This window comes from Amphiprion ocellaris, chromosome 17 (genome assembly GCF_022539595.1).
Source record: "Amphiprion ocellaris isolate individual 3 ecotype Okinawa chromosome 17, ASM2253959v1, whole genome shotgun sequence".
NCBI lineage: Eukaryota > Metazoa > Chordata > Actinopteri > Pomacentridae > Amphiprion > Amphiprion ocellaris.
The window spans coordinates 12,914,134-12,941,309 of NC_072782.1; the positions used below are offsets into that span (position 1 = coordinate 12,914,134).

A 27,176-nucleotide genomic window follows, 5' to 3' on the forward strand; every position below is an offset into this window, starting at 1 on the left:
ACTTTTCAGTTTTGATACATACTATTTGTTTGCATGTACCGACATTGCAAAAAGACTGCTTCTCTGGAAACATTTTTGAACCTTTACCACTCTTTATAATTTAATGTATTTCTTCATGCAAGTTCAGAAATATCTAGCAAGAGTTAACTGGCAGGAAAACACTGTATTTGACTTGAGAAATGTCCACTGTAGCTGCTCACATAACTGTTACTATGACAGCAGAACACAAACAAAAAAGTCCTGGTTTCTATAGAACGCGGTGTACTTTCATTTAACCAGACGCCACTACTTTGTTATGCAATAGTGTTTCAAGGTTCAAGCAAGACGTGAAAAATTGCCCAGTGTAATTTGAAGCAGATGCCGGGTTGAAGGCCACAGTGAAAACAAATAATGTAATAAAGCGTTGTTTAGCTGTTGAAAAAAAGGCTGACGCTTAATGAACAGTTTCAATAGTGGAGAAGGGTCAGAATGTCAGTGAAGTGACTCAGTAAAATGCAATATACAACAATATTTAATGTTAGTTCGTTAACATCAGTCATGCCAGACCAGGAAAGTGTCGTAACCTGAGCAACAGTGTGTTTACCTGCATATAAATTTGACTTTTCTTTTGCAAGATGAAGATTATTTCTTCTCTCAAATGTTACATAATTTTCATTCCAAGACGAAGAAAGATTGTGATATGGTAACCTGCTGTCTCAGTTTGTACTCACAAGCGTTGCATTTTACTCAACTCTTTGAGACTTACATTCATCTGTCAATGATGAACTCATTGCATTCAGCCTAGTTTTCAAACAAAGCCCTGTTTTAATATTTTTATTTTTGTATAGTTTTTAAAATGTACAAAGATAGCAAGTCATATACAATGCAGGAAGACCCAGTGGGCTTAGTTGAGACATCCACATAAATTGTGTTAAAATCACATAAAGCCAACTGGGAAACTTTTCATTGCTGATTAATTTGTTTAATTACATTCTCGAATAAATTATTGGTTATTTGTCATGAAATGTCACAACATGGTAAAATATCGTTTAGTGTTTTCTAGCAAGCAGTTAACATGTAAAAACTTCATTTCCCAGAAATCCTGCGCCGCCACTCTGAGGAAGCCGCTCGTAAATAGGATTCGCTTTTATTGTACACCAGCGTACACCAAAAGCTGCCCGGCTAGGCGGAGTCAGATATACTACCCTCTGAAAACAGCATTTGTTTCGCAATATTTACCCACAAAAGCAACAGTATTAAAGTATGTATTTGCCTAAATATTCAACGTAATGTAAGTTTTGTTCATAAATGAGTTATCTGATGCGTACCGCCTGTTTCTATGTATCCGGCATGTGATCCGCCGCCAGTTCTGTTCAGAGATTTTTAACGGCTAACTTTAGTTGTGCTCGGCTTTCTGGTGTATACGAAGCTGCAGCAAAGGTGTCTTGCCCTCCACTTAAGAGTTAAGGTAGGACAGACTGTTTACATATGGCTTTCAAACTGTTGTGTATCGCGCTGAGAAGTTGTCTATTAATGTCGCAGTTACTTCTTGTTGTGTTGTCGTTCGTAACAGCGCTGCAAACAAAATGGTTGAACCGAGAAGGAGCCTGTTTTTGGTTAAACTGTCAGTGATTTGCAAACTGATGCTCTACCAACTTAGTGTTTAATGTTAAAATAATGTCAGATAATGTTTGTACGGAGTATCAGAAGTATTTGCATTGTGTCGAGCTTTGTATGTGTCCTTCATAAGACATGACAGTTTGTAGAAAGCCGTGTACTTTGGCTGAGTTTCAAAGTCCAAAGTTACAGCAGGTGAGACTGTCAGAACTTGCCTGAGAATCTTCAGGTTTTTAGAATTTCTTCACCATCAAAGTAAGTCGCTGACAGCTATGAGAAAATGCAATAATGCATAACAAAAAGTAACGCCTAACAGCTAATTCGGCGTATTTAGTTTTTCAAAATGTGAAGAAATATAGGCTAGAAATGATACTCATGTCGCACGCTCATTGCAACGTTATACCAACCGTTAGCTAACTGCTAGCTAGTTTCAACTAGATTGAATTATGTGCAATACTTAAAATGTGCTTTTGAGCCATAAGTGAGTGACTTTTCTATTTCAGTGTCAGAATTTCTTTACAGAAAGATTCGATTACTTTCTTATAAGAACAATTTTATTTTTTACTATTACTTTGTTTAATTATTGCAATACAGTGTCAGCTTCTCTGATAATTGCTCTATTTTCTATTGTTATGTACCAATTCCAAATTGTAGTAAATATATGCAAAAATCTATTACCATCCTACATTATGATATGGAATATTTTGACAGTGCCTCACCACATTTTAAATGTTTTACACAGTAAATATCAGGCTGAAGCTCAACTAAAAAAAAACAAAACAAAGAAACTGTATTGCAAATCGTATTGCAACTAGATGTTTCTCCCAATGTGTTTGGTCCTGCTTTATCGGATAGATTATTAAATCATGGGTATTGTTTATCAACTAACAACCACCTAAACCTGTTCTCTTAATTTACTGTTATAATATAAGATTAAGAAATGCCATAAATCCTCCAATTTGCAAAGTCGTTTCAGCTGTTTGCTTTTCCATATAGAAAAATTGGAGCCAAGGAAATTTCCGTTGTTTTCTGTCTTTACCTAGAAGTTAATCAACTGCTGAATTGTGAAGACAGCTAGAAAATCAATTTATGACAAATGGAAAATGCAATATTAATAGGGAAATTCGTAATAACATGGCAGACTGATCTTAGCCTCTGTCCACCTCACCCCTGCTACTGGTGTTACACTGGATTGCATTATACTGAGAGGTGTTTCTGTTATTTGGCCCTGCAGTCCTTTCATCATGGCACTGGCTGGGGTGAGAGTTATTGAGCTGGCGGGCCTGGCTCCAGCACCGTTCTGCGGCATGATCCTGGCAGACTTCGGAGCCAAGGTGATCCGTGTGGACCGCACGAAGGTTGCGGCGTCTATGGACACACAAGCCCGGGGGAAAAGATCTGTGGCCATCAACCTGAAGACAGCAGAAGGAGTAGCCTTGCTCAGGAAGCTGTGTGTTCAGTCTGACGTGGTCCTTGAGCCCTATCGTAAAGGTCAGACTGCAGCGCTGCTAAAAGCTCTGTAATATGGGATGATCAGAATCCATAAGATAACAAAGCTTATTGCCTTTGTTAATCCCACAGCGGGGACATTTTCAGTGTTTTAGGAAATGTAGTACAAAAATAAAAATAAACCAAAATGAGTTACAGAAATAACAATATTGCACATGCCAGTGGTATTACACAGATTATTTCATGACTGAGAGAAATATTATTATTGCAAAGATTATTATCTATATTGCACAGATTGTACATAAGTAGAGAATACCGATATCACATGTGTTCTAGTATATGTAGAGAAATATGTCGTGCACAGGGTTTTTAAAAGTACAGAATATTCATCAATAGTGAATGATGCAAGTTACTCAAGTAAAGTATAAATACCTCAATTTTGTACTCAAGTACAACACTTGAGTGCATTTACTTGATTAAATGTCGAAAACAAGAGACATGACCGGTATTTTTAAAATATTTCATTGTGTTAATGGTGGAATATATAGAAGCCCATGTAGACAAACTGTTTGAAACACCTTTATAACTTTGGAGATTAAAAAAACACCCCTATTTTTGATTTAAATCTCAAAGTATAATTTGAGAAGAACATTGCCAACTGCTGGTTGAGTGTTTGTACATTTTATGATAAACCATGTAAGACTTTAAAAAAACAAAATTCAATCGATATTTCCAGGATCAAAAGAGCTAGAGTCTCCAGCCCCCGAGGTTCCTGCTGAGTGAGAGCTAACATGAGCAGACACTGATAGAGAAAAGTTTTTTGATTAAATTATGGATCGACTTTCTTCTTGCCGCTCAGGTGTGATGGAGAAACTGGGTCTCGGTCCAGCTGAGCTGCTGATGGAAAATCCTCGTCTGATCTACGCTCGATTGACGGGGTACGGCCAGACTGGGTCTTATGCCACTGCAGCTGGACATGACATCAACTACCTCGCCATGTCAGGTCAGAACACACCGTGTTCATGTTTCAAATATTTATACATCTTACACTGCGGACTTACAGAATTGCATCATGTATTTGTAATAAAAATGAAAAAACAGATAATCCATGAGTCTTGTGAGAAGTCAATCAAGTTTTCTGTTGATGTATTTTCTTTTAGCTTTGTTCAAAGTGCATTTACTCTGAAAAGTTTTGGCCTGTGTAAAACAGGAAAAAAAAGCTTTTTACACGATTTCATTGTCCAACACACCTGGCTACAAGATGTGCATTAAGGACAATTAAATGTAAATTCAGTGTGACATAAACATGATCACTGCATATCTATGTGCAGCCCAAAATTTGCGATCATGAAATTTGTTTGTATTGCAAATGTGCTGATTGCACATGCAACTGGAAAACTTAATGCATGCGTGTTTAAAATGAGAGGCTGTGTGGAGATTCTCCACTATCCACAACTTTGTAGTTCAGTTCCACAGACTATGTAGGTACTTTGATTTGTACATGTTCTCCACTAATGGCATAGTGTTAAGTTCCACAAGCTCCAGCTATGCTGTGCAGTTTTTCGCTCCTGATCTAATCCAACTCATTTAATATTTAGTGTCTGCCAATCTGATCCAATACCATTTTCCTAGATAACATAGACTTCAAGTATTGTAGATTAGCTTCAGTACCTGGTACCAGCATCTTGGTGTTCAGCACTGTAGTGACCAAGAACTCAGACTATGAACAGTTCTGTGTTACAAGAAGAGAGCATTGTGGGGGTTTAGCTAGCAACAAGCCACCATGACAAAGACTTGGGTGACACTTTATGACCTCCGGACAGAGCTCATGTTTCTGAGACAAGCTGGAATGGACTAAAACAGTGTTCCTTTATCCAAGTGGCATGCTGACTAAATGTCCACTGTGTTAATCCTGCATTTGTTAGTAAAATCATTCAATATTTGCATCACTAGCGTGTAACAGCAGATACATATACATATAAGGATTAGACTTGTGTTCGTGCCAATAACAATCTGGTAAAACAGCCTTGATAGTTCTCGATCCTGACCTTTGAGATCGGATCAGGACATCGCTACCAAGAATGGTTGAGAATGGAGGTGTGGGTACTTCCACTGTCCACATTCGAAGTCTGCATTGGTTTACACCCACAGAAAACAAGAATCATAAACAACAGATATTGTTCATAATAGAAAATGTTGGTGGATTTCAGAAAATAAACTGAAAATCATTTCACCCTCTGCAGTCATGTAATTTTCAATATGTAAAAAATAAGATTACAGATTGTAGCTACTGTAACACAGCACTTGCTACTTATGCTCTCTTTAAAGCTCCTTTTTGTGTATTAAAAAAAATACATCTTCATTTGTCCATTGACTTTCACATTGAAAACAATACCTTGCCAGAAAGCTGTATCATCTTTATAAAAACTCCAAAATTCCAGCATTAATCAGAGCAAGAAACTGTAAAAACAGAAACATTTGTTAGATCAGATCTACTCAATTCGCAACAGGCCATTCCATCGCAAAACTTCACTGAATCAAAGCGTAAAATCAGGATATTTCAGTCAGGTGACTTTACTGTGCAGGTCTCATTTAAACGTCTGCCAAAAATCTGTTGTTTGACTCACATTCTGTAAAAAAAAAAAAATTAAAGATTAAAAATAAATATCAGAGATGAAAGTTTTCCGGGATTTCCCGGAAATCCGGGATTTCAAATTTTGTGAGTTCATTTCCGGGAATCTGGGAAAATTGATCGAAGTTTTCAGTGAAAATCAGAATTTGATTGATAGTATTCTTTTTGAAAATCTTATTCTTATCGCTAATGCATTGTTTGTTGTTTATATTCCTGTACGGAGGCAGCCATTTTGAATCTCGTTCATTGACGCGATTCCAATCTAGTGCTGAATACATTGCTGCGAGAATTTGCGAGAGCGGATGCACTGAATAGCGCCAGTTTTGAGTACAAAGGAGAGATTAATCATTGAATAGCGCTCATTGAATAGACGACCTTTGCTTTTGTGTAAATGTAATGACCCGTACCTGTCAGGACAATGTTTAAGCAGGTAGACAGGCACGCTGACGTGCGTGCTGTAGACGCGACAGTCAAGAACGCGTTCCGGTGGTCGTGGTTAGAAGAGAAAGATACGAACGGCGATTTCTTGTCTGAATATATCAGGAAATTAGACAAACCAGGTACGTTTTTTTAAATTTTACAAAAATAGATATCAATATATTGATAGTTTACTGTGTCTTAAGGTTCCTGTCTTAATGATATTATAATATAATCCTTATAATAGATTAGTGACACATCTAGACTAGAGTATGAAATGATTAATATATGAAATATGGGGTACTAAACTACTGAATAGTTTACATTACTGAACATGTTAACGGGAATGTTTCCGCATTTTTATTAACATTTTCACAGTTTTGTGCTATTCTTTTAATGAGGGAAGGGGGTTATGAAATTCTGGGCTTGGCCCTGAGGGGACGTTCTGCCGAAATTTTTTTCAGGTCAGGACTTAGAATATTTTTTTCATTTTCTTTTTGAATGAATATTATTTGTGCATGTTTTAGAAAAGAAAGATACGAACGACGATTTCTTGTCTGAATATATCAGGAAATTAGACAAACTAGGAACTTTTTAGATAGATAGACCATAATTTTTTCATTTTTTTGAGTGAATAGATATCATTTGTGCATGCTTTTGATAAGATAGACTCCATTGAAGATCTATATTGTTTGGTCATTTTTTCAATTTTTATCTTCATTGAATATTGCGTGGTCATTTTAATTTTTTATATATATTCTTATTGTTAATAAAGACTATAATGCTATGTTAATTTAATTGTAACAATGACACTATTATAATTTATTATTCGGCACTCGCATAAGGCTGCCTTCGGCAGCCTCTTGGAGCACTTTCGGCGCTCACTTGGCAAAGTTGCTTAGAAAAAAAATTTTCAGGGTTTTTTGCCAACAGCCACTTTCATCTCTAAAATATAAATCTCTAGACAAGCATGAAACCATGACCAAAAATCATGTTTTTGACTGAATTGGACTGAACGTCTATAAATGCAGAGAGAAGACAAGTATGGAAACAAAACAAAAATGTAAAATATTTTCATTATGTAGTGCTACATTTTTCCCCCAGTATTGAGAACACCTGTGGGCACTTGGAAAAATGTTTTACATGTTGATAACAAGTTTTTCCATTTTTTTTGTAAATGAATAATCAAACAAATGCACCATAGAGGTGCAGGACTTTATGTTGTGGCTAGAAATGAGCCCACGGTGATTAAAAATGTAACAGGAGCAGAGCAGATCTTGAAACAGCTTGAGGTTCAGAGGGTTGCAAAATGTTTGTTATTTGTAGTGAGTATTAGTTAAATTTCAGTCACATAATTTTTCACTTAATAGATTGATTTATGTAATATATTCACTGTATTTGCTTTACAAGGACGCCTCTTAATTGCTCCAGTAACAGATTTAGGACTCACTTATTAGCACTCATGGTTACATTCATACTACAGTTTTGAGGGTAAATCTCAGTCTGTGACACAGACGGTCTCGTTGCCCATTTCTGAAAAGAACTGGGAGACTTCCCACTGTGTTTGGGCTCCATGGATGAAAAGCATGTCCAAAGTAAAGCACCTCCAAAGTCCAGCAGTGACTACTTCAATTAGAGCTCTTTTAATGATGAATTATAAACGCGTTGATGACTCGTAATCGCCTCAGCTTGACACATGCAAATTTGGTGACTTGTCAGTCCGTGCAGTCTTGCGGTCACAAATTTCGGCCTTCACACAAAGACACTCTCTTGCTGACTTATGCAAATGACAAAAGTTAGATCGCACAAACCCTTGCGGATATTTGGACCCGGAGAGCACGAACTAGCCTGCAGCCTGTTCAGTCTGTTTTTGCAGCACACAAAGAGAACCCAGCTGTACCTGAACAGTATGCAGGACTTGACATTATCAATGCAAGTTGAGGCAAAAGTACTGTTTTTAAACATCAGTGCCATCCCCAGCAAACCCCTTCTAATGTTACACACATTTAAATAATTGATTGGAAAAGGTGACCTTGGACGAATTATTACTCTTGGTTTTTTCAGAATGTTTTGTACACTTTGTACAAAAGTCCTTACAGAGCAAAGTAGTCAGTCTAGACAGCTGCACAGTAGGTATGTCTCTTTAATTGGCACCCAGGAGAGCATACAGAGGAAAAGAAAAAGTGGAAATCAAACTTTTGAGAAAGTTTCTGAATCTTCATGTTGAAGATCTTTTCTAATATCTGTTTGACAGCAGCATAGGAGAGAGATGTCCTGTGCAGAAGTTACATTTTTTAGTGATTCAACCACATAAGCAATGAATTTCTCAGACTGAAGCGCAAACTCTTTGCAGGAGTTGTATACATTTTCGTACCCTTGCATATATTAAAACATTACTGTTTGCAGTTGAAGTAACTTTTTGTTGCTTTGTCACTGAAGTATACGATCTATTTGTTTTCATTTAGCGTGAATATTTTGCCTCTTCATTACAGGTCTTTTATCCCGGCTGGGACGCAGCGGAGAGAAGCCCTACGCTCCGCTGAATCTGTTAGCGGACTTTGCAGGTGGTGGTCTCACCTGTGCTCTGGGAATAGTTCTAGCATTGTTGGAGAGGACAAAGTCAGGAAAAGGACAGGTCATTGATGCCAGCATGGTAAGCATAACTCCAGTAAACAAGCACGTCATTTTCATACATATGCATGAGTACTTCTTTGATATTTTTTTTCTCTGGTCTCACCAAGATGCTTTGAAACTGCAGCCACACTCTGTCATAGGCCGAGCTTAGGGCACATTCACCCTGATGGCAGCCCTGCAGGAAACATATTCAAAGGCCTATGTGTGTATTACCACAGTTACCACTGATAAGGTCAAATAAAAAGCAGATAATCCTGAGTGAAAACTGATGGGTCACAGAAAAGTAGGTTAAACCCCTCTGAGATATCTATTTCACAGCTTAGGAAAGTTATCACAGCTTAGCAAATTTTCTAAACAGTTAAATTAGTAAAGTGCTGCAAACTACACACTACTATGTATTCTGTACTGCTGTGCATGATGCTGCCAGGTGATGGTGCACTGCACTGTGGCAAACTTTATGTCAGGATTAGTGGGATAAGTTGGACAGCCCTTAGCACAGTTCCTTAAAAAGCACTTCAAAGTCTCTGAACCCTGCTGTGCTGTAATGCTGCTGGAAGCTTACAAAGCAGAACCGCTCTCATGAAGTCGTTAGAGAAGTGAAGCTGTGTAACTGTTTTAAACACAGTATCTCGTCCTGTACATAACAAAGGCAGATGCGTTTATTTTATTGTGAATATTTTTTTTTCTTTTAGGTTATGCAAGTATTTTACTCACTGAGCTACAGTGTCTTTTATTTCCATAAAGTTGAGGCACAATTTTTTTCAGCTTATGTTTTATTTTAAGTTCTGCCTCAAGTTAGAGTTCAGGTCTTCATCTCATTAAGTTCTTCTACTTTCTGAATCCAAATGTTGTATGATGAAGGATCGGGATTCTTCTGTGTAGTTTTCATATAGAGTATTTCATGGTGACCTCTAGTTTGTAACAAATAGATTTTAGGCCTTGAAGCCCTCTAGAGCTGCACAAAGAAGAACAAGCTTTGAATGTAGACAAATATCAGGATAAGGTTTGCTGCCAAGTAAGTTTGCACATGCAAGAATTTATCTTGGTTTGGTGGAACAGCAATCGAGAAATAAGCAGGAGATATAAAGTAGCGCACACTGATCAGCCGCAATGTTAAACCCACTGCCGGGGGAAGTGAATAATATGAATCATCTTGTTAAAATGCAATCTTCTCCCAGGAAGCCTTGGGTCCTGGTGTTTATGCAGAAGTTATTTTCACACACACACACACCGACCACCTCTAAATTGTTACAGATCAGAATCTTTTGTGCCTCCCTCTAGGACAGGGGTATTCAACTAAAATTAAGTGAGGTCCAGTCAGAGAAAGTGTATTAAAGCAAAGGTCTGGAAAATCATAATATCTAACTTGAATTAGTGTGATATATGTTGATGTAACCTGGTAGTTTTATTAGCGTCTGCATGTAATCAATAACTGACTGTCAAATCAAATATATTCAGTACAGTTCAAAAACATTTTGACAACATTTGTTAATAAATAACTTTTGATATAAATGTACATCTGAAAATAAAGGGCAGAATTTGAAAAAAATAATGATTGAACAACCTGAACCAACTTATATAGATCTTTAACGATACCTAAATTTAAACAATGGAACACTTCCATTTTTTTCCCTGTCTTATATCACTCCCCTTATATCCCCTGTTGTTTAATGAGAGAACTGAGCTGCCAGTATTTTGAATTGTGGCCTGAATGGTGTCAGGGTCATTCTCAAACACATTTGGAGCCCATCGATTAGTCTGGAACAATATTTAGTATTAATTATGTTCATAGCTGAGAAAGCTTCTTCCTCTCGGTGTCGCTTACTTATTTTTCTTTTTTGCCTGTCTTCATCTCGTCTGTCCCTTGCCTCTCAACTGTATTCTGAATGCAGAGCTTTAGCTTTAGCCCCTGCCACTCAGAGACCAAGTCATTGACTGTGTAGCGTCATGTGGGATGGCTGAACTCGTGCGTAATTTGCGTGTGTGTTTCCTGAGCTGATAACCAATGCTGTAAACACTGGAAAAGCTGCGCCGGCAAAATAGAAGTGACCCGTCAACTTTAAAATCCCGTTGCAATTCACTGATTACAGGTCCGGGTCCGTATCAGACGGCTTCTGTGTCCGGATCCCGACTGCAGTCTGCCAGTTAGTGACCCCTGCTCTAGCTGTTCCTGAAAAGTTTTTATGTTGTGTTGCTAGATCCTGCTGAGGAGGCGGCTGATGTTGAAGAACGCTGTTCCCATGAAGGGATGTACTTGATCTGTTACAATTTTTGGGTAGTTAGTCGATACATGTCAAAGTCGCATCCACATGACCACAAGGAACCAAGGTTTAGCAGTAGACCACTGCACTGTAACAGGATGATCAATGTCACTCACTGTCGTTTTATTGTTGTGGCTTGTCGATGTGTGTATGCGTAGTTGTGGTGGATAAATGGATGTGCACAATATGTTTGCAAGCTTTAAGACCAGGATCAACAAGTGACTTTTAAACTGAAGCGTCGAAAGTGAAGCAATAAGTCCTGAATTTTAGTCTGAGTCAAGTTTAAAATACACCGGATCCTTTAATGCTGGTGTGTTTTTGATAAATACAATTTACCTATGACAATCAGAAACATTTCTTACCCTTTGAACAGCCAAGGAGGGTCTCTTGTTTTTTCTGTAAGATTTTAATTTCTTAGTTGATCACCTGAAAACATCACATTTAATCACAAATGTTTCAAGTGTTCGTCTTAATGATGAATCACTAAGAAAATGAAGAGTCACAGTCAGTCTCAGCAGACAGCAGTAGAGATGGTTGAACCAGCATCAGGTTCAGAAGTAGTTTAACTGACTTTGACGTAGATGAGTCATGCTGCTCTGTGTTGCTCTCTAAAACTTTTCCATCAGGTAATTTTAGGAGACACAGTTAATAAGGCCTTTCATGCTGCTTTCCCGCAGTTCCAAATGTGCAAAGACATGATTGAGGCAAACTTCAATGATTCAGCTCATGAAATGAGACTCGGCTCGGAGGAACTGATGATTTTAATCGGTGACGTTTAGTGAGCAGACCTGTTATTTTCTCAGACTTCAGAAAGTTACATAATCTCCGCTTCTTTTCTGAGCAATTTTGTTTAATGTATAAAATGGTTCCATTCCCCTGAGGTTACTGACCGCTTTTAGTCCTGCTTTATCTTTTTAAGTTGTCTGTTAGTCTAATCTTGTTAATGCGGTATCTCAGGAAAACGTGGATGGAATTTTACTGCGTCTCGCATAAACAATCACTTTGATGGAAGGATGAAGTGGTTAGAATTTGGTGGTCAAATGTCTTTGTGATCTCAAAAAACACAGTTTTGACCATAACTTAAAAAATCGCAATTTAGTCTAATTTTGACACAAATGTCTAATGGGACAAGATGATTAAGTGGTGACAATTTTTTATCATAAAGGTCATAGGTCAGCTTCACAGTGGCATCATAATATTCTACTAAAACAGAAGGAAGATCATGACCATACATCTCATTTGGTCTCATACTGAACTGACCACCTTGGACCTTCTATGCCGCTGTGTGCGATGTGTGATTATTCTAGTTTTCTTTTTAATTCAGTTTGATTTGTTTATTTTACATTAATTAGGTTTTAAATGGTTGAATATCGAGTGTACGTGGTGTTCACCACTTTGGTGATCAGATGATAAAGCTTGTTGTCTATATCCATGCAAGCTGTTTTCACTTCAGTCAACTCCCGTAGCTATGTATTATAATTCCTACTATTTTGAAGCTACCTGCTGTCAGTAGGCGTGTTTTCTTTCACTTTTCTCCCCTGTGTATCCCAATGTACATCACTGTGCAGCCTGTTTTTCATTTGAGAAAGCTCAGGAGAATAATATGTCTGTCTTTCACTGCTAGTTTCATTTATTATTTTCGTGCTGTGCTGCTATGCTGTGCCAACAGACTTGTAAGTGGGCGGCATAAGGGCAGAAACATGTATGAATGTCTCACCAGAGACACACTAACATGGATTGCTGCCATCTCATATTTTAAACTCTCACCAACAAGCTGTGAGTCAAGGAGTAGCTGATGTAAATATGCATTTAGATGTAGACATGAGACGTGAACAGTGCACTCAGTGGCCACTTTCTTATAAACAAGTGGTCAAACTATTGCAATTCAGTACAATAGTGTTGCTAAAAATTCTACATCTTTATGAGTCTGTAATGTTTATGATTGTTATGTGTGTGTTATTGAGGCCACAGATAATCACGCTGTCGGGTTTCTGATTTTTTTTGTTCTCCCTAGTTATATTAACAAGAGAGCAGGAAAGATATTAGAAACACCTCTCATTATAACACAGTCAATAACACCACCATGACAGCATATATCACCTGGTCATAAAAGCAGATCAAGTGAGTTTGATTAGATTGTACAGGTAATAAAATGGAAACTGAGTCTGTGTGTGTGATATTCTGTTGTCAGCTGTGGTTTAGAAATCTGAACCCCAAAACCTGCTGGTGAGGTTGAAAGGCATGTTATCTTTAAGGAAAATGATACCGTTTGTCAGCGCCATTTTTTCAAGCTGCTGAATATATACATGAACTACCCTGAAGTACAACCTGTAGTTGCATTGGAAAACATTACCAAATCTAGGCTTTAAATGTGATACTACATCAAAATCATTTTATTCTACATTTCTCGTTGAAAAATTTGCCAAAAAATTTACTGTTTTAACAAACTGGATTATGAAAATAACAAAACATTCTAAGTCTCTTGCTGCGACCCCATCAAGCCATTAGTGACTCAGCTGCGACCAACTGTGACAGCAATTGAGTGACTTTTTTGGCTGAACTGTGCTTAAACGGAACAGATGGGAGAAAAGTATGGAAGTTGACAGTTGATGTCCCACACTGAGGAACCATCCTTTTTCCTACGTGATGAACAAAAGATTTCAAATTTTGATTCATCGATCGGTCCATAATAACTTCTTCCAGTCTTCAGTAGTCCATTGGTGGTGTTTCATGGCCCAGGCAAGCCTCTTTTTCTTATTTTGACGTCTTAGCAATGGCTTTCTTGCTGCAATTAGACCTGTCAAACCTGCAACTCCAAGTCTTCTCTCCACAGTTGAAACTGAGACTTGTTGACTACAACTTCTATTAAGCTGTGCAGGAAGCAATTGTCCTGTGAGCCACCTATCACCGAGCTGTTGACAAACCTGTCTTCTGATTCTGTTGTGGCTTACGTTTTGTCATTTCAGCCACATTTTAGCTTAATTTTTAAAGATTTTCAATCATTTTGAACAGGTTTTTGTGTCATTTTGGCCACATTTTAAGTTGTTTTGGATTATTTTTAATCTTTTTGGACAGGTTTTGTTATTCAGCCACCTTTAAGGTTGTTTTCTACACATTTTGCGTTATTCTTACCGCAATTTATTTTGTTTGGTGGATTTGAAGTCATTTTCGTCAAGTTTTGAATCATTTTAAGTCGTTTTGACAAACTTTAAGTCACTTTGAAAAGGTTTTCAGCTGTTTTAGACAGATTTGAAATATTTTTTGGAAAAATTCTATGTCATTTTGGAAAAGTTTAGTTATTAAAAGGAAATTCAGCAGTTTTTGTTAAATGAAATATTACATTATGCCTTTGTTATACTGCACAGAGTATTTTTTTTCTCTCAGTTTCTAGCTATGGTTGTGCTGTTTCAGCAGAGGTGCAGGTTATATTGTTGTTATCAAAGATCCCACAGTGACGAAGAATGTGACTGGAGCAAAATAGAAGCCCAGAAACTGTTTGAGGTTTGGAGGGCTTTCTGGGTTTAATGCCCTCTACTGTACGTTGTGCATAATTACTCAGCTAATTCTGAGCAAACATCAGTTCTTCCAGCTCAAAGGTATAAGTGTCTCCAGAACTGTTATGTCATCCGTGCTGTCTCTTGATTAATAATGTAGTCATTAAGCTGTCCGCACAAATAGCATTTTTCTCTGGCAGAAAAGTGGGGGCAGGATGGCGGAGAGTGTTTAACCCATCATTTCATCGAAAAAGTGCTTCCATGCAGGGCAGAGGTTTTGTGTCTGTGATAAAATTATCACCACTCTAACCTCCTTTTAGCATCTCTCCTCGCTGGGATCATTTTTGTTCGACATAACATACATGCTGAAGCAGAAAGACACAGCCAAAACCAGTTTCTCCAATTTGTGGATTATAAAAGTGACAAGTCCCACCCATATAATTGGTTGCCTAAAAATGAACAACTCTGAAGACACCAGTGCCTTTCTAAAAAGCAAAGTTTTAACTAAATGAGCTTAGAGCAGCTGCATAGAAAAGGCAGAGGGCTCTAAGAACGGATGCTGGGCACAGTTTTTCTATGTGGAAACTTCCTCTCATTTGGAACATTTGAAAGAAGCCACTGCCACTCAGAAAGAAACACAATATGGACACACAATCAGTGTTGATTTATAGGTGTTATTTTAAATGCACACCATCATCGCTCTGTACAGGCTACAGCCTCCTGATGATTGGTACACATTACAGAAAAATTTAAATGCACTTATTCTCAGACAGTTGTCAAAATAAATGCAAAACATGTATGTAGAATAGTAATATTACTTCATTTGATATTACCTATTGTGTTTAGGGATACAAAAAAATATTTCTTGATGTAATTGCTCTATATTTTTTTGATTAATGAATTCGTCATTTGGTTTTAAAACATTAGAGCAAAACAGAAAGTAATTGAAAAATTTCTAATTATTGTTTGGCCAGCACTCGTAAGACAACAAAAAGCAGCAGAGCTCAAATAAATGGTCAGTGTTTTTGCTTGAAAATTGCTGAATCGGATATTAAAATAACTGCTGATTAAATTTCTGTGAATAAATTGAGTGTTTCCTCTGTTTATGCTTTCCAAAATTCTGTTATCTAAATTAATGATTGAGTAAAATAAATAGCAAATGAAACAGCACAAAAACAAGCAAAACGAGTTGTTAAAGTTTTCATTTTCCAGTTTATTTATGATGTGATGCATAACAACCAAACACAGCTGATTTTATTGAACATCAATTTAATTATTTTCTCTTTGCAATGTTGCAACATGTACTTATATATTGGGGAAACAGTAACTACTGTCATGACATTCATTTCAGCCACAATATCTGGATATAATGCCAAGTGGAAAAGAATCTCCTAACATTACACATAGTAGTACTCAAACATAATAGTTTACAATAAATTTGAAAACTTCTATGCTTTCCAGTTCGTATTTCCTCAGAAGCAGGTCTTATTGATAGGCTGTAGAAACACCTGCTCTGTCCTGTCCTGTCCTGTTTGACAATGGAACGTGTTTCCATTGTGATTCTCAATGCCGGTTCAGGAAACAGATGAAATGACAGCCAGCGCACCATCTGCCTCACAGCTGCCAACTGTTATGCGTCAGGGCTGAGTGAATGTTTTTGACATGACATGTAATTTACTCTCAGCTGTGCCCCAAACATCGAACATCACCAGCATGTTATCAGTCATATCATTACTGTCCATTCATCCATTCATTTCTAGCTATTTATCCTCTGGGGGTTGCGTGGGCTGCAGCTGTAGGCACTGAATTGAATTTGAGGCAGGGTTCGGTATTTTCTACACTACCTCCCTGACTAACAAACTGACACAGACATATTTACACTTAGACTCACATCTGTGGACAAATTAAGTCACTTTCAGACATTTGGTCATTTTCATAAATCTGACAGCATGTGCACGTGTCAGTTCCATGACTGGATGAGCAACCTGGTGATTAATTGTTGCTGTGATCATTGTCAGCGTAGCCGTGTATGTCTGAACTGCATGCAGTCATGTTAATGGAGAGGCACACACAAGATTACAATGTGCTCACATTGTTATGTATAGGGGGTGACACAACCTCATGAATTATAGATCACTGACATACATGATGTACTGTCCATTCTTCTATGTACACAAATATGAATGTACCATGTTTCTCGTCACTGTCTGGATCAAGCTGTGAGAAACACAAATATAAAAGTGACTTATGTCTGAATTTAAGCGTATTGATTAAGCCACAAGTGTTATGTATGTCTGACTTTAGAGGCATCTAACATGGGTTAAAAGCCATATGATTAATAATATTAATGTGCCAAATGACAATTTGAAAACAGTGTGAGTGTAAGAGGCTTCTGGTGCTTATCACCTGCATTTGCAGCTACCCTCATGTTAAACCTTTAAAGGGCACTCACTGAAATACTTTAAAATTCAAATTTTCAACCCTGGAGTGTTATTGGAGGATATAAGACTTTTTTGCTTTTATGACATTTCTAAAATGTTTTAATTTTCATGTTGAAATTCAATTACCATATATAATTTCTTTCCCGTTAGAGGTAAACACAAGCAAAAAAAACATTCCAAGAAATGTATATGTCATCACTTAGCACAACTACTCAACCTTAAAATGTGTCAATTTCGTCAGCTAACCATGGTTAGTTTTGATGTTTCGACTGAAAATATGGAAGAGAACCGAGCCACAAGTCTGTGTTTTTCCAGCTTCGCAGAAATAAGAAAGTTTGATACGTTCCAGCAGGCCTCTGCTGATTGGTCAAATGCTACGATGTCGTGTTCTGTAATGTAGAGTGATCTTCGAAGATTGGCTGGGTGAAAATCACATACTTCTCGACCTCACTGAGACTCGGATATTTAATGTGTGTAGAAGTTAGCAAATATGATCACTTGCCCCATAAAGGGTTAAAGAGATTCTCATATCTTTTTTAGCTGTCTGGCTTACAATTTTACTGTTGTGGTTTATTCTCACTGCCCTCAGTATTCATTGTGTAGAATTTTGGTGACAGACCAAAGCAGCATGGTACAAACACCTAAAGCTGAATCACTATTTGGCAGAGAGGCATTTTATATTAATTTGCTTCTTTCCTACTCTCTGTGCTCACATGTACTACATCTCAGTACAGCAGAATTCCTGATAAAGTTGCTTTAATTTATCTGTTTCTTTAGCCAAATGTGGAACAAGTGTGAAATAGGGACTGAAATGCAGCTCATTAAGACTAAATGTAAACCAGCTGGAACTTCACAGCCATTTTCAACCTGCTGTGTTGCACCGCTAAACTGCAGATTTTAAAACTGCAAGGTTGTCTGACAAACTCACCATACACATAAATTAAGAACTAAAGCTGTGGTGTAAAGAAAGCAAGTTAGAACCATTAGAAAGTCCTGGTCACTCGTTTGTCCGCTCTTGTGGTGTCGACTGTTTTGCTTCGTGCAGTCAATCCCAGTACTTTAAGCAACAGACACTGAAACAGCCCATTTCAAAATTACATGTTTTGCAGTCATGATTAAATGAACTATCTCTTTCTTTTTTAGCTAAACACGTGAAACTTAAATTCATTTGCTGAAAAGTGACACAATATGAAACCTTTAATCGGAGTGTTTTTTCTTTGTTTAGCTGTGTGGCCTGCAGCTTTACAGCTCTGGTTCACTCTCAGTGCCCTGAGAGTTGTTTTTGGAAACATCTGCTTTCAGTGAGAAAGCTCTGAACCCTCTGTACTCTGCACTACAACACGCCAACATCAGACAAATTCGGGTAACGACGAGCAGGTGAATGCAGTGTAGCATTAAGCTGCTAAAGAATCTGACTGATTTCCCTCTGAAGTTGGTAGCAACCATAAGCAGAGCTAAAAGATGGTCAGTATTGGACATATGTTCATTCGATGGACACAAACATCGATAAGCAGCTGTTTGCTAATATGATCACCAAATCAATTTGAAAGATCACAGTTTGTCCACGTTGTGTTCACAAGCTGTTTTTGCTGCCGCTAAGTGGAGCAAAAAAATCAGTGAGTGCAAGTTCAAATGTTTTCATGTGCAACACAGGGAATTGTCCTGTTTCGTGGAGGGTTTTGCTTGCAGAGATTTAAAAACTGGAGACTGAAGATGGAGACAGTCATTTAAATTGGATGTAATGTAACAGCAGCCAGTCCTGAATAGTGGATTTTAATTATGCAAAGAGAAAGAAAGGAGAGCAGTGACTGCTGTTTCTAGTCCTGTTGATTATTTTCACAATTTTCTAGTTTCAAAGGCTTTCATGGCTGCTGCACCCACAATAATAGATTGTATTTCAGCAGGTGGTCAACTGCGTTACGCAGCATGTAGGGTACAGGAAATTACAGATACAAAGAGCATTAAGTCTGTTTTTCAGATGCCCACATTAAATATTTCTTTGTAATTCAGAAATGCATTTTGCATGACCAAAGACCATCAGAGGAAGAATATACATTCAGAATATTATCATGGCATCACATGTATGTACTGTGTCCCAAAATAGAAAAGCACTGAGGTCCTGATCTTTGAAGGAGCTACCTTCTTCTTTTGTGCAATTTGTCCCCGATCCCTCAGAGAGCAGCAATTTGGCTGAAAATGCTTGAGCCAATTTTGAACAATGAACATGCAGAGCATTGTAGAAGCACACATTTCATTAAAGGCAGCACTGAGTGAATTGATTGCAATCAGCAGCAATAGAAGGGACAATTGTACCGCTACTGCAGCCTCTGTTGAAGGACTTTTGCTGAAGTTCCTGTTGGATAATGTTTTAAAGCTGACTGATTACATCTTAGCAGGGGATTTAAAATCAGGTTTATTATATTAATTTTACTTCTTGTTTGATCAACTTTTTTTTTTTAAATTTTGCTGCTGCAGTAAAAGCTTGTGCACAAATGCAGACTTAAATATAAGTATAGGCAGCTGCTGGTTTAGACATTGAATGCCAGCAGAATAAGCTTTATGAAATTATTTCTCAGACTTCGCTGGAATACTTCAATAAATAAGTGCCATGATTTAATGTTACAGCATGACTATGACATTTTATGTTCTCTGTGTATTTTTCTGCTGTCTTTTTAAAAAGCTATATACTTTGACTGACATATAAAAAAGCATACACTGGAGGTGGTTTTAAATAATGAATCACTAACAGGAGCAGTATTACAAAAGTGTCAAGTGAAAGTAATGCACATTTCAATATCACTGTCTTACACTTCAACCTTATGTTCTACCTTTGTCTCCCTGTCTCACTTTACAGGTGGAAGGAGCAGCATATACGGGCTCATTTATATGGAAATCTCGTAGCATTGGTTTGTGGGACCGTTCTAGAGGAGAGAACATGTTGGACAGTGGAGCACCGTTCTATGATACCTACCAGACTTCAGATGGAAAGTACATGGCTGTGGGTGCCATAGAGCCGCAGTTCTACAATCAGCTTCTTCAAGGTTCGTAGCATCCAAACACACATCTGAGATGTTTTTCTGCATGACTTAAACCTCTAAAGCAGCTGCCACTTGCCATGCCATCAACTTTAACAGAACCCTGGAGTAGCATAAAGTACAGCAAGCACTCTCTTCACCCCTCAGCACCAACCTGTGATAGTATGACTTAAGCAGCACATCCTAGGTTGGGACACTTGCATCTCGTCATTACGTAACAACCACAGTCCCATTTTAAAAGGTAGCCTCAAACGTAGGCTTAAATTTGAATGTGTGACAATTTATTCAAAGCACACAGTTCAGCACAGCAGGTAATCTGACAACCAGAATGCAGTAATGCAAGCAAAACATTTCACACACGTCCCAGGATCACCTCTCGCACCAGAATACTGACAGCATGTATTTCCTCCTAAAAAAATGTAGTCTTATATTAATATTTACAGTATATGTTACAGGAATTAATCAGAAGTGCTGTGCTTTTGCAGGCTTTATTTTCGATGTATTCACTGCACACACATTATGCAGAAATACAACACTGCCAGACAGCCCTGTCCTCTGCATTTAATGAAAGAGGAAATGCATAAACAAATGTGTTAAAATTGCCAAGTGAAACTAAAGCATCTCTTCTGAAATTTCAGTGACTTAACCAATCACATGCATTCATTGTATTGGTCTGAGGGGCAATCCAGATTTCTGAATATAATCAAATTACATGACCCACTTGGAACTTCACAAAGATCAAGATCTATTTGGAGATCAATGCGATGGCAACGTGTGTTTTAAGATGTAAAGCAGCTCTCTGTTTTACATCCCTTTGCTGTTGACACATGTTTCTCCATTGAGTTACATAAGTGTTTTTTTTTTTCCCAGGGTTAGAGTTGAACACTGGAGACTTGCCTCCTCAAATGAGCTTCGATGACTGGCCAGAGCTTAGACGGATTTTCACACAGCGGTTTGCCTCAAAGACCCAGGCGGATTGGTCGAGGATTTTTGACGGGACCGATGCCTGCGTTACACCTGTGTTGACTTTCGAGCAGGTGAGCTCACACCCACATAACCAGGAGAGAGGCTCTTTTGTGAAGGACTCCAGCGGGCAAGAGAGCCCCCGACCAGCCCCGGTTCTATCTCGGACCCCTGCTGAGCCTGGCCTCGGCTCCAGCCCTGATCCTGGAGAACACACAGTGGAGGTCCTGGAAGAGTACGGCTTTGCATCATCAGAGATAGACAAGATGGTAGCAGCAGGGGTCGTAGAGTGTAGCGCAGTCAAAGCAAAGTTGTAGAGGAATGCAAATCGAGGGCCTTTTTGAAAAGCCACACTGGCACCCTCTTTTAATATTTGGTGAAGACCGAGCAGAAGATCAATCAATAATTAACTGTGTCATGAATATAATGGAGATTAGAAACTGATTTGCACCAAAAAAAAAAATAAGCCATTGAAATCATGTCTAATACATCTGTGTGAGAATTCAATTAAAATGACAAGGAAAGGAAAAGTCCTTTAATGAGCTTGAAATTCAAACTAACAAACATGAAATCCTTTTCCATCTCACCATTGCATTCATTCTCATAAACCACAATAACCTGCTGGAGTTAATACACTGTATTGGACAAGGTGAAAGGTAATGTTTTGCCCCCCGAGGGTACATGAATGCAGTTTGGGGTCAAAGCAGCTAATTTCAATATGTGCTCCCGCTTTTTTGTGCTACTGTTGCCCTGTAAGTGCCTCAAAGAAAAACAGTCTTAGAAAACATAACTGCTCCTTGAATCACACAGTATTCATGAGTGCAAAATTATTCCACTCATGGTTGATCTGATTTACACACGTCAAAAGAGATTTGTGTGTATGGGCTGAAAGACATACCAAGAAATATAAAGTAAATAGTAAGTTACTCAATAAAGTAAACTGAGTTGCAGAGTTTGGCACTGAAATCCAATAGAGCTGATTGTTGCTGCAATTTCATCGTCAAATGTGAAACATGTCAGACACCTTCAAATGAAATAAAAGTGGGACTGTTACAACCAAGAAATGTGCTGACGGGAGGCTGTTCAATCCTTGCTTTGTAAAATCTCATTCAGCACCAACAGTCCTGCTTTTTGTTTCAGCCAAAACCTAAATGAAGTTAAATAAGTGAATCATTTTTAATTGGCATATCTATTAATTCCATTTATTTCTCTTATCAAATCAAATCAAAATCACATGAAGCTTTAACGTCATCATATCAGATGAGGTATCATTTCTCCAGGATCCTGCTCGGCAGTTTACTATTCTGACTGCTTGTGGAATGAAGCTGTTTATCAGTCTGGTGGATCTTTCTCTGATGCTCCAGAAACGTTTGCCTGATGCCAGCGGTTCAAAGAGTTTATGGAGAGGGTGTGAGGAGTCCCTGACAATGTTCAGAGCCCCGCTCCTGCATCGGCTCTGGAAAAGTTCTTGAACAGAGGGGAAACTCCGATGACTATCCTCTGCAGGACTTTTCTGTGTGACATACTGCAGCTGGAGTACCATGTTGAGATGCAGTGTGTCAGGACGCTCTTAACCATACCTCTGTAGAAGGTCCTGAGGATGCTGGCGGGGAGAGAAGCTTGTTTCAGCTTCCTCAGGTAATGCAGTCTCTGCTGGGACCGTTTTAACATCGCTGAGGTGTTCTTATTCCAGCTCAGGTCCTGACCTGAGTGAGATCTGCACTCCAAGGAACTTGATGTTCTCCACTCTCTCCACTGTGCAGCCGCTGATGCCGAGGGGAGCATGTTGAGGTTGTGACCTCTGGAAGATGATGATCATCTCTGTTTTGTCCACGTTGAGCAGCAGGTTGTTCTCTCTGCACTCTCAGCCCTCTAGTCTACTTTATCTGGTCCAGGGAGTTGTAGTTCAATGAATCATGCCATTAGGACTTTTTGTTAACTACTGCTTGGAAGTGCAAAAAAACATATAATAATAAATAATTTCATTTTATACTCGGATCATGAAAGAGGTAATAAATTGCATTCAGTGAGGCATTGAAAGGTCCTGGTGAACCCTGTAGAGCCATTACACCGTTTGTGGCCTTTCACTGTGATCAGTCGTTCTAAATGTCAGTACAAGCAATTTCACCACACAGCCGCTGACCCGGTTTTTATTTATTTTTTTCTCTTTGTCTTATGACAGTGAAGTAATGATTGTATTTATGACCTGCAGTGAAATTTCTAGTTTGATTTCAGTGTCTGACAATAGACATTCGACAATATGTAAGTGGGGAGAACTAAACTGTGAATATCTCAGCATTAAAATTCAGTGCAGGTGGTCACAGAAAGAGGACAGAGCATGTGGGCAGAAACGTGTGTGACTAGAAACTCGATGTGAAGCTTTTATATTTGAATTTGAATCATTCAATTTAAGGAATTGTATTAGATATTTAAATTTGATTTAGATTCGATTGGATCTGAACTCCATTAAACTTGAAACTGAATGCAGTGTTATTAAATGGATTTCAGTAGATCCAATATTGTGTTCGATCCCCTCTGGAAATTCAGTTCTCTAGAATTCAAAGTCACTTCTTATAATTCAATTCGCTGAGAGATATCCAGGTCATCGAGTGCAGATCCACAGAACTCCTTTTTGTCTCAGCAACACCTTTGACCAGGTTCACTCCAGTCTGTAAAGATGGACAGCACATCTCCACTTCAAATTATGGGACTGAAATCCATTTTTTTAATTGCAATTATTCAGGACAAACAATACAAAATCAAATATAAATGATTAAAATTCCATTTCTTGTCGCACATTTTTCTGCCCCTAATAGCAAGCCTCTCTTTCCTGTCCTCTCTCTACACATGGCACAAAAAACATGAAAAATCACTGTAGTTTAGCTCTGTATTTGTGAAGCCTGTCAGTAACACATCGGTAAGCATCATTAAATATTCATTTATTAATAAATACAGACATTCACAAGTAAATTTCACACATCAGAAGCGCAATCTGCCAGAGCGACACCTGGCACAAAATATAGAGCAGGAACATGAATTGGGAGCGAGGCGTTGCTTTTTCCTACATATTCAGCTACATCTGTGCTTTCCATATGTTGAAATTGTAATATATGCTATACAAGAATAAATAAATAATTATACATATCATGGAAACGTAAAGCTAGTGTGGCTGCATTTGTATTAAAGCCTCATTCATGATCAGCAGAGTCCCTGAAGTGATGAAAAGTCATTAAATACACAGAAAATAACTGGAATACAGATAAATGATGCTGATAAATTCCTCAAGGAATATACTAGATTGTTGGGGTGCTTTAATTAGTTTTCTCATCAGCAGCATGGTGTATATTATTTGTTCATTTTCCCACAGAGCCGTAGTTATTAAATCACTTCACTGCAGCCTGTTGGCAATGGCTTGAATGATTGCTTTTGAGGGCTTAAATCCGAAAGACATTTTGCTGTCGATGTTAATTGCTGAACTTTATTTAATGTAAAGGTCATATGCAGCATAGGTACATTTTTTTCTGGTATTTGCAGAGTCAGTCAGCACTGCAAAACACCTTTCAAAATGCTAGTATGTTCCTCTTATGTCACATTATTTCTCAATGAGTAACATGATTTGTCGTGCAGAAATAAGCAGCAGCACGACACTGAAACGGCACGAGAGAGACAAAGCTGGAGTGACTTTTGAATGACTTTGATGCAGAACAGTGAGCCTTTACATTTTAGGTAATAGGATACAGTGTAAATTATAGATTTACTCGACTGTGCCTGTTGCCACGAGCCAACTATAAGGTTCTTAGCATCAAGAATTTCACGCCAAGGAAGTGCCACATCACAAATCTCAAATGTGGTTGACCAAATATAAAAATGATGTTTGTTTTTTTAATTGGATGTATTTGGAATAATAGATGAGAAGCAATCATCTATCTGCTCTGTAAAGATATTATGGAGTAATAGTGTCTGTAGCAGGGAATGAAATCACACCTCCTCTGTGTGTGTCGTAATCCCAGCTTCTCTGTTCTGTGCTTTGGCTGCCAATCCTACTACACAAGCATGTTAGTGCATGCGAGTCCCTTCTTTGAAAGTGGAAACCCTCCCCATATTACTAACAAAACCAAAAGTGACCTCTGACACCGCATTGGAAAAGTAGCAGTACCATTCAGCATTCAACCAGCGCTCTCAAAAGCAAAGAATTTTATAAAGGAAGGTGTTTATTTCATTTCGATAATTTATGTGCCCTTGTTTCGTGTCAGTTCAGTGTGAAAGCCTCTACTGCTGTCTTGAGGCTCCTTTCTGTCGTATCTATTTGATATGTGGGACTGTTTCCACACACGAGCAGATTAATTTCATTAATTGGTCCACTCAAGTCCAACATCTCATGAAAACAGACACACAAGCAGAGACAAGGAACAACAGGGGAAGTGGGGATAGCATCCAGCTCATCACGGCCATTCAGTGTATGCTGCAGTGCTAATGCTTGTGAATGGATGTGCCCATTTCTTTTGGTGGGAGATGCTGGTCGTCTACCAGCATCCACTATTTATGAATGTGGCAAGGAGAGTTTTTAAGGTCAGACTACTTAAACTTGCACACAGTGAGAAGTTTTCTCATTTACCCAGCCAGAGAGATAGTGTAGAATTACACGACTGCTCAAAAGTTTGGGGTCACTTAGAAATGTCCTTATTTTTGAAAGAAAAGCAGTTTCTTTTATTGAATGAGTGGTAAATGACTATTCTGCAAACGGCTGATTTTTAATGGAATATCTCCATAGGGGTACAGAGGAACATTTCCAGCAACCATCACTCCTGTCTTCTAATGCTACATTGTGTTAGCTAATGGTGTTGAAAGGCTAATTGATGATTAGAAAACCCTTGTGCAATTATGCTTGCACATGAATAAAAGTGAGTTTTCATGGAAAACATGAAATTGTCTGGTGACCCCAAACTTTTGAACGGTAGTGTCAGCGAAACTGCAAAGTTTCATTGCAGAAATGCAATGACAATAAATATCCTTGAATCCTTGAATGTATGCATTTATATCCACTGTCACACAGCTGTTGCAAATTTAAATACTTTTCTTAATAAATGCAGCATTGTCAATCAATAATAGTTTAATTTGTATGATAAACTGACATTAAACTTTATTTATCCTGTTTTTATACTTGTATTTGTAGCCATAGATGCATAATACATGTAGGATTGCTATTGTAATTGATCCTAGCTCGACTTACCACATCTGCACTGGCCAGATATCATTAAGCATCACAGAAGTCTTTGTCATGTATATATAGTTTAACTACAAGCATGATCACGGGTCAGCGTTCTGTCACTAAGCACCCTGTGAATGCAGCAATGCATGTAATGGAGTTTTTAAGACGACCAGCTTTATCACAGTGTGCAGCTCCGTGTCTTTTCATTGCTTGCTGAGGAAGCTTACATAATAGTTCTTACACCTTGCAACTCAGCTGTTCCCTCCATCCAGCATTGCCACACTCGTCAGATTTGTTCAGCCGTCCGTCTTTCACTTGTTAATGAATGTACTATTACATACTCTGCTGCAGTGTAAGACCTCAAGGCATGTAAGTATGTGAAGAATGTCTGTGGTGTGACTGAAAACATCTGACTCTCTCCCTGCCAGGCCAAACACAGGGCACCTGTACGCATATAGGCTGGGATTAACTTCAAACAATTCTAATACGAAGGATTGTGAAAAAGTTGAGGGCATTAAAGTGAAGATTGCTTGAAAACAATGACGAATAGTTTTATTATCCCCTGACTTCAAAATGTGAGAAACAGACAGCACAAATGGCATTGGTTTGTCTTTTTTTACGCCTCGTGGAAAACTTGCCACACTTCTTTTGTATATTTGTTCTGTTTCATTGTCATCGGTCTCCTCATGTAATCCCAGGCTGATGCTTTGATGTTGACATGAGGCTTCTGTGGGATTCAGACCATCTGTTGGAAGACTTGTCATTCTTCTTGTGACTGTGTGTGTCTGTTGTTGTCGTGAAGCTGCAGAAGGAATTTGGAACTGATCAGACACCTTCCTGGTTTTGTCGAGATGCCCGATAAGAATCTGCCTGTACTTCTCAGCATTAAGTCTGTAAACTTCATGTACACATGATACTATCAAAAAAAAAAAACCCTAAGGAACCTCCAGTGTTCCTCACTTTTTGCTGCAGACACTCCTGGCAAACAGATTGCCTATTGTGAATTCTGATGAAGAAAATAGTACACACCTTTTGCTACAGATAC

At 38.3% G+C, this 27,176-nt stretch overlaps 2 protein-coding genes across 2 annotated transcripts in view; both read left to right on the top strand.

The window, feature by feature from the left end:
• Positions 1 to 1,257: 1,257 nt before the first annotated feature.
• On the top strand, positions 1,258 to 24,081 carry amacr (alpha-methylacyl-CoA racemase). The gene is made up of 6 exons (XM_023264679.3): positions 1,258 to 1,447; positions 2,831 to 3,087; positions 3,905 to 4,048; positions 8,587 to 8,747; positions 19,779 to 19,965; positions 20,830 to 24,081. The coding sequence occupies exons 2-6, from the start codon at positions 2,841 to 2,843 to the stop codon at positions 21,237 to 21,239; spliced, it is 1,149 nt and encodes a 382-aa protein (XP_023120447.1). The 5' UTR covers positions 1,258 to 1,447; positions 2,831 to 2,840; the 3' UTR covers positions 21,240 to 24,081.
• The window catches only part of slc45a2 (solute carrier family 45 member 2), a 35,461-nt gene continuing 29,139 nt past the window's right edge, over positions 20,855 to 27,176 (top strand). The window contains exon 1 of the mRNA XM_023264678.3: positions 20,855 to 20,996. The gene's annotated coding sequence lies outside the window, so the exon portion shown is untranslated. The remainder of the gene's footprint in view (positions 20,997 to 27,176) is intronic.

Excerpts from the sequence above, each read along its gene's own strand:
- amacr (XM_023264679.3), top strand. The coding sequence starts at position 2,841 with ATGGCACTGGCTGGGGTGAGAGTTATTGAGCTGGCGGGCCTGGCTCCA. Across the intron at positions 3,088-3,904 it reads CCTTGAGCCCTATCGTAAAG|GTGTGATGGAGAAACTGGGT; the intron begins GTCAGACTGCAG and ends CTTGCCGCTCAG. Across the intron at positions 19,966-20,829 it reads CTACAATCAGCTTCTTCAAG|GGTTAGAGTTGAACACTGGA; the intron begins GTTCGTAGCATC and ends TTTTTTTCCCAG.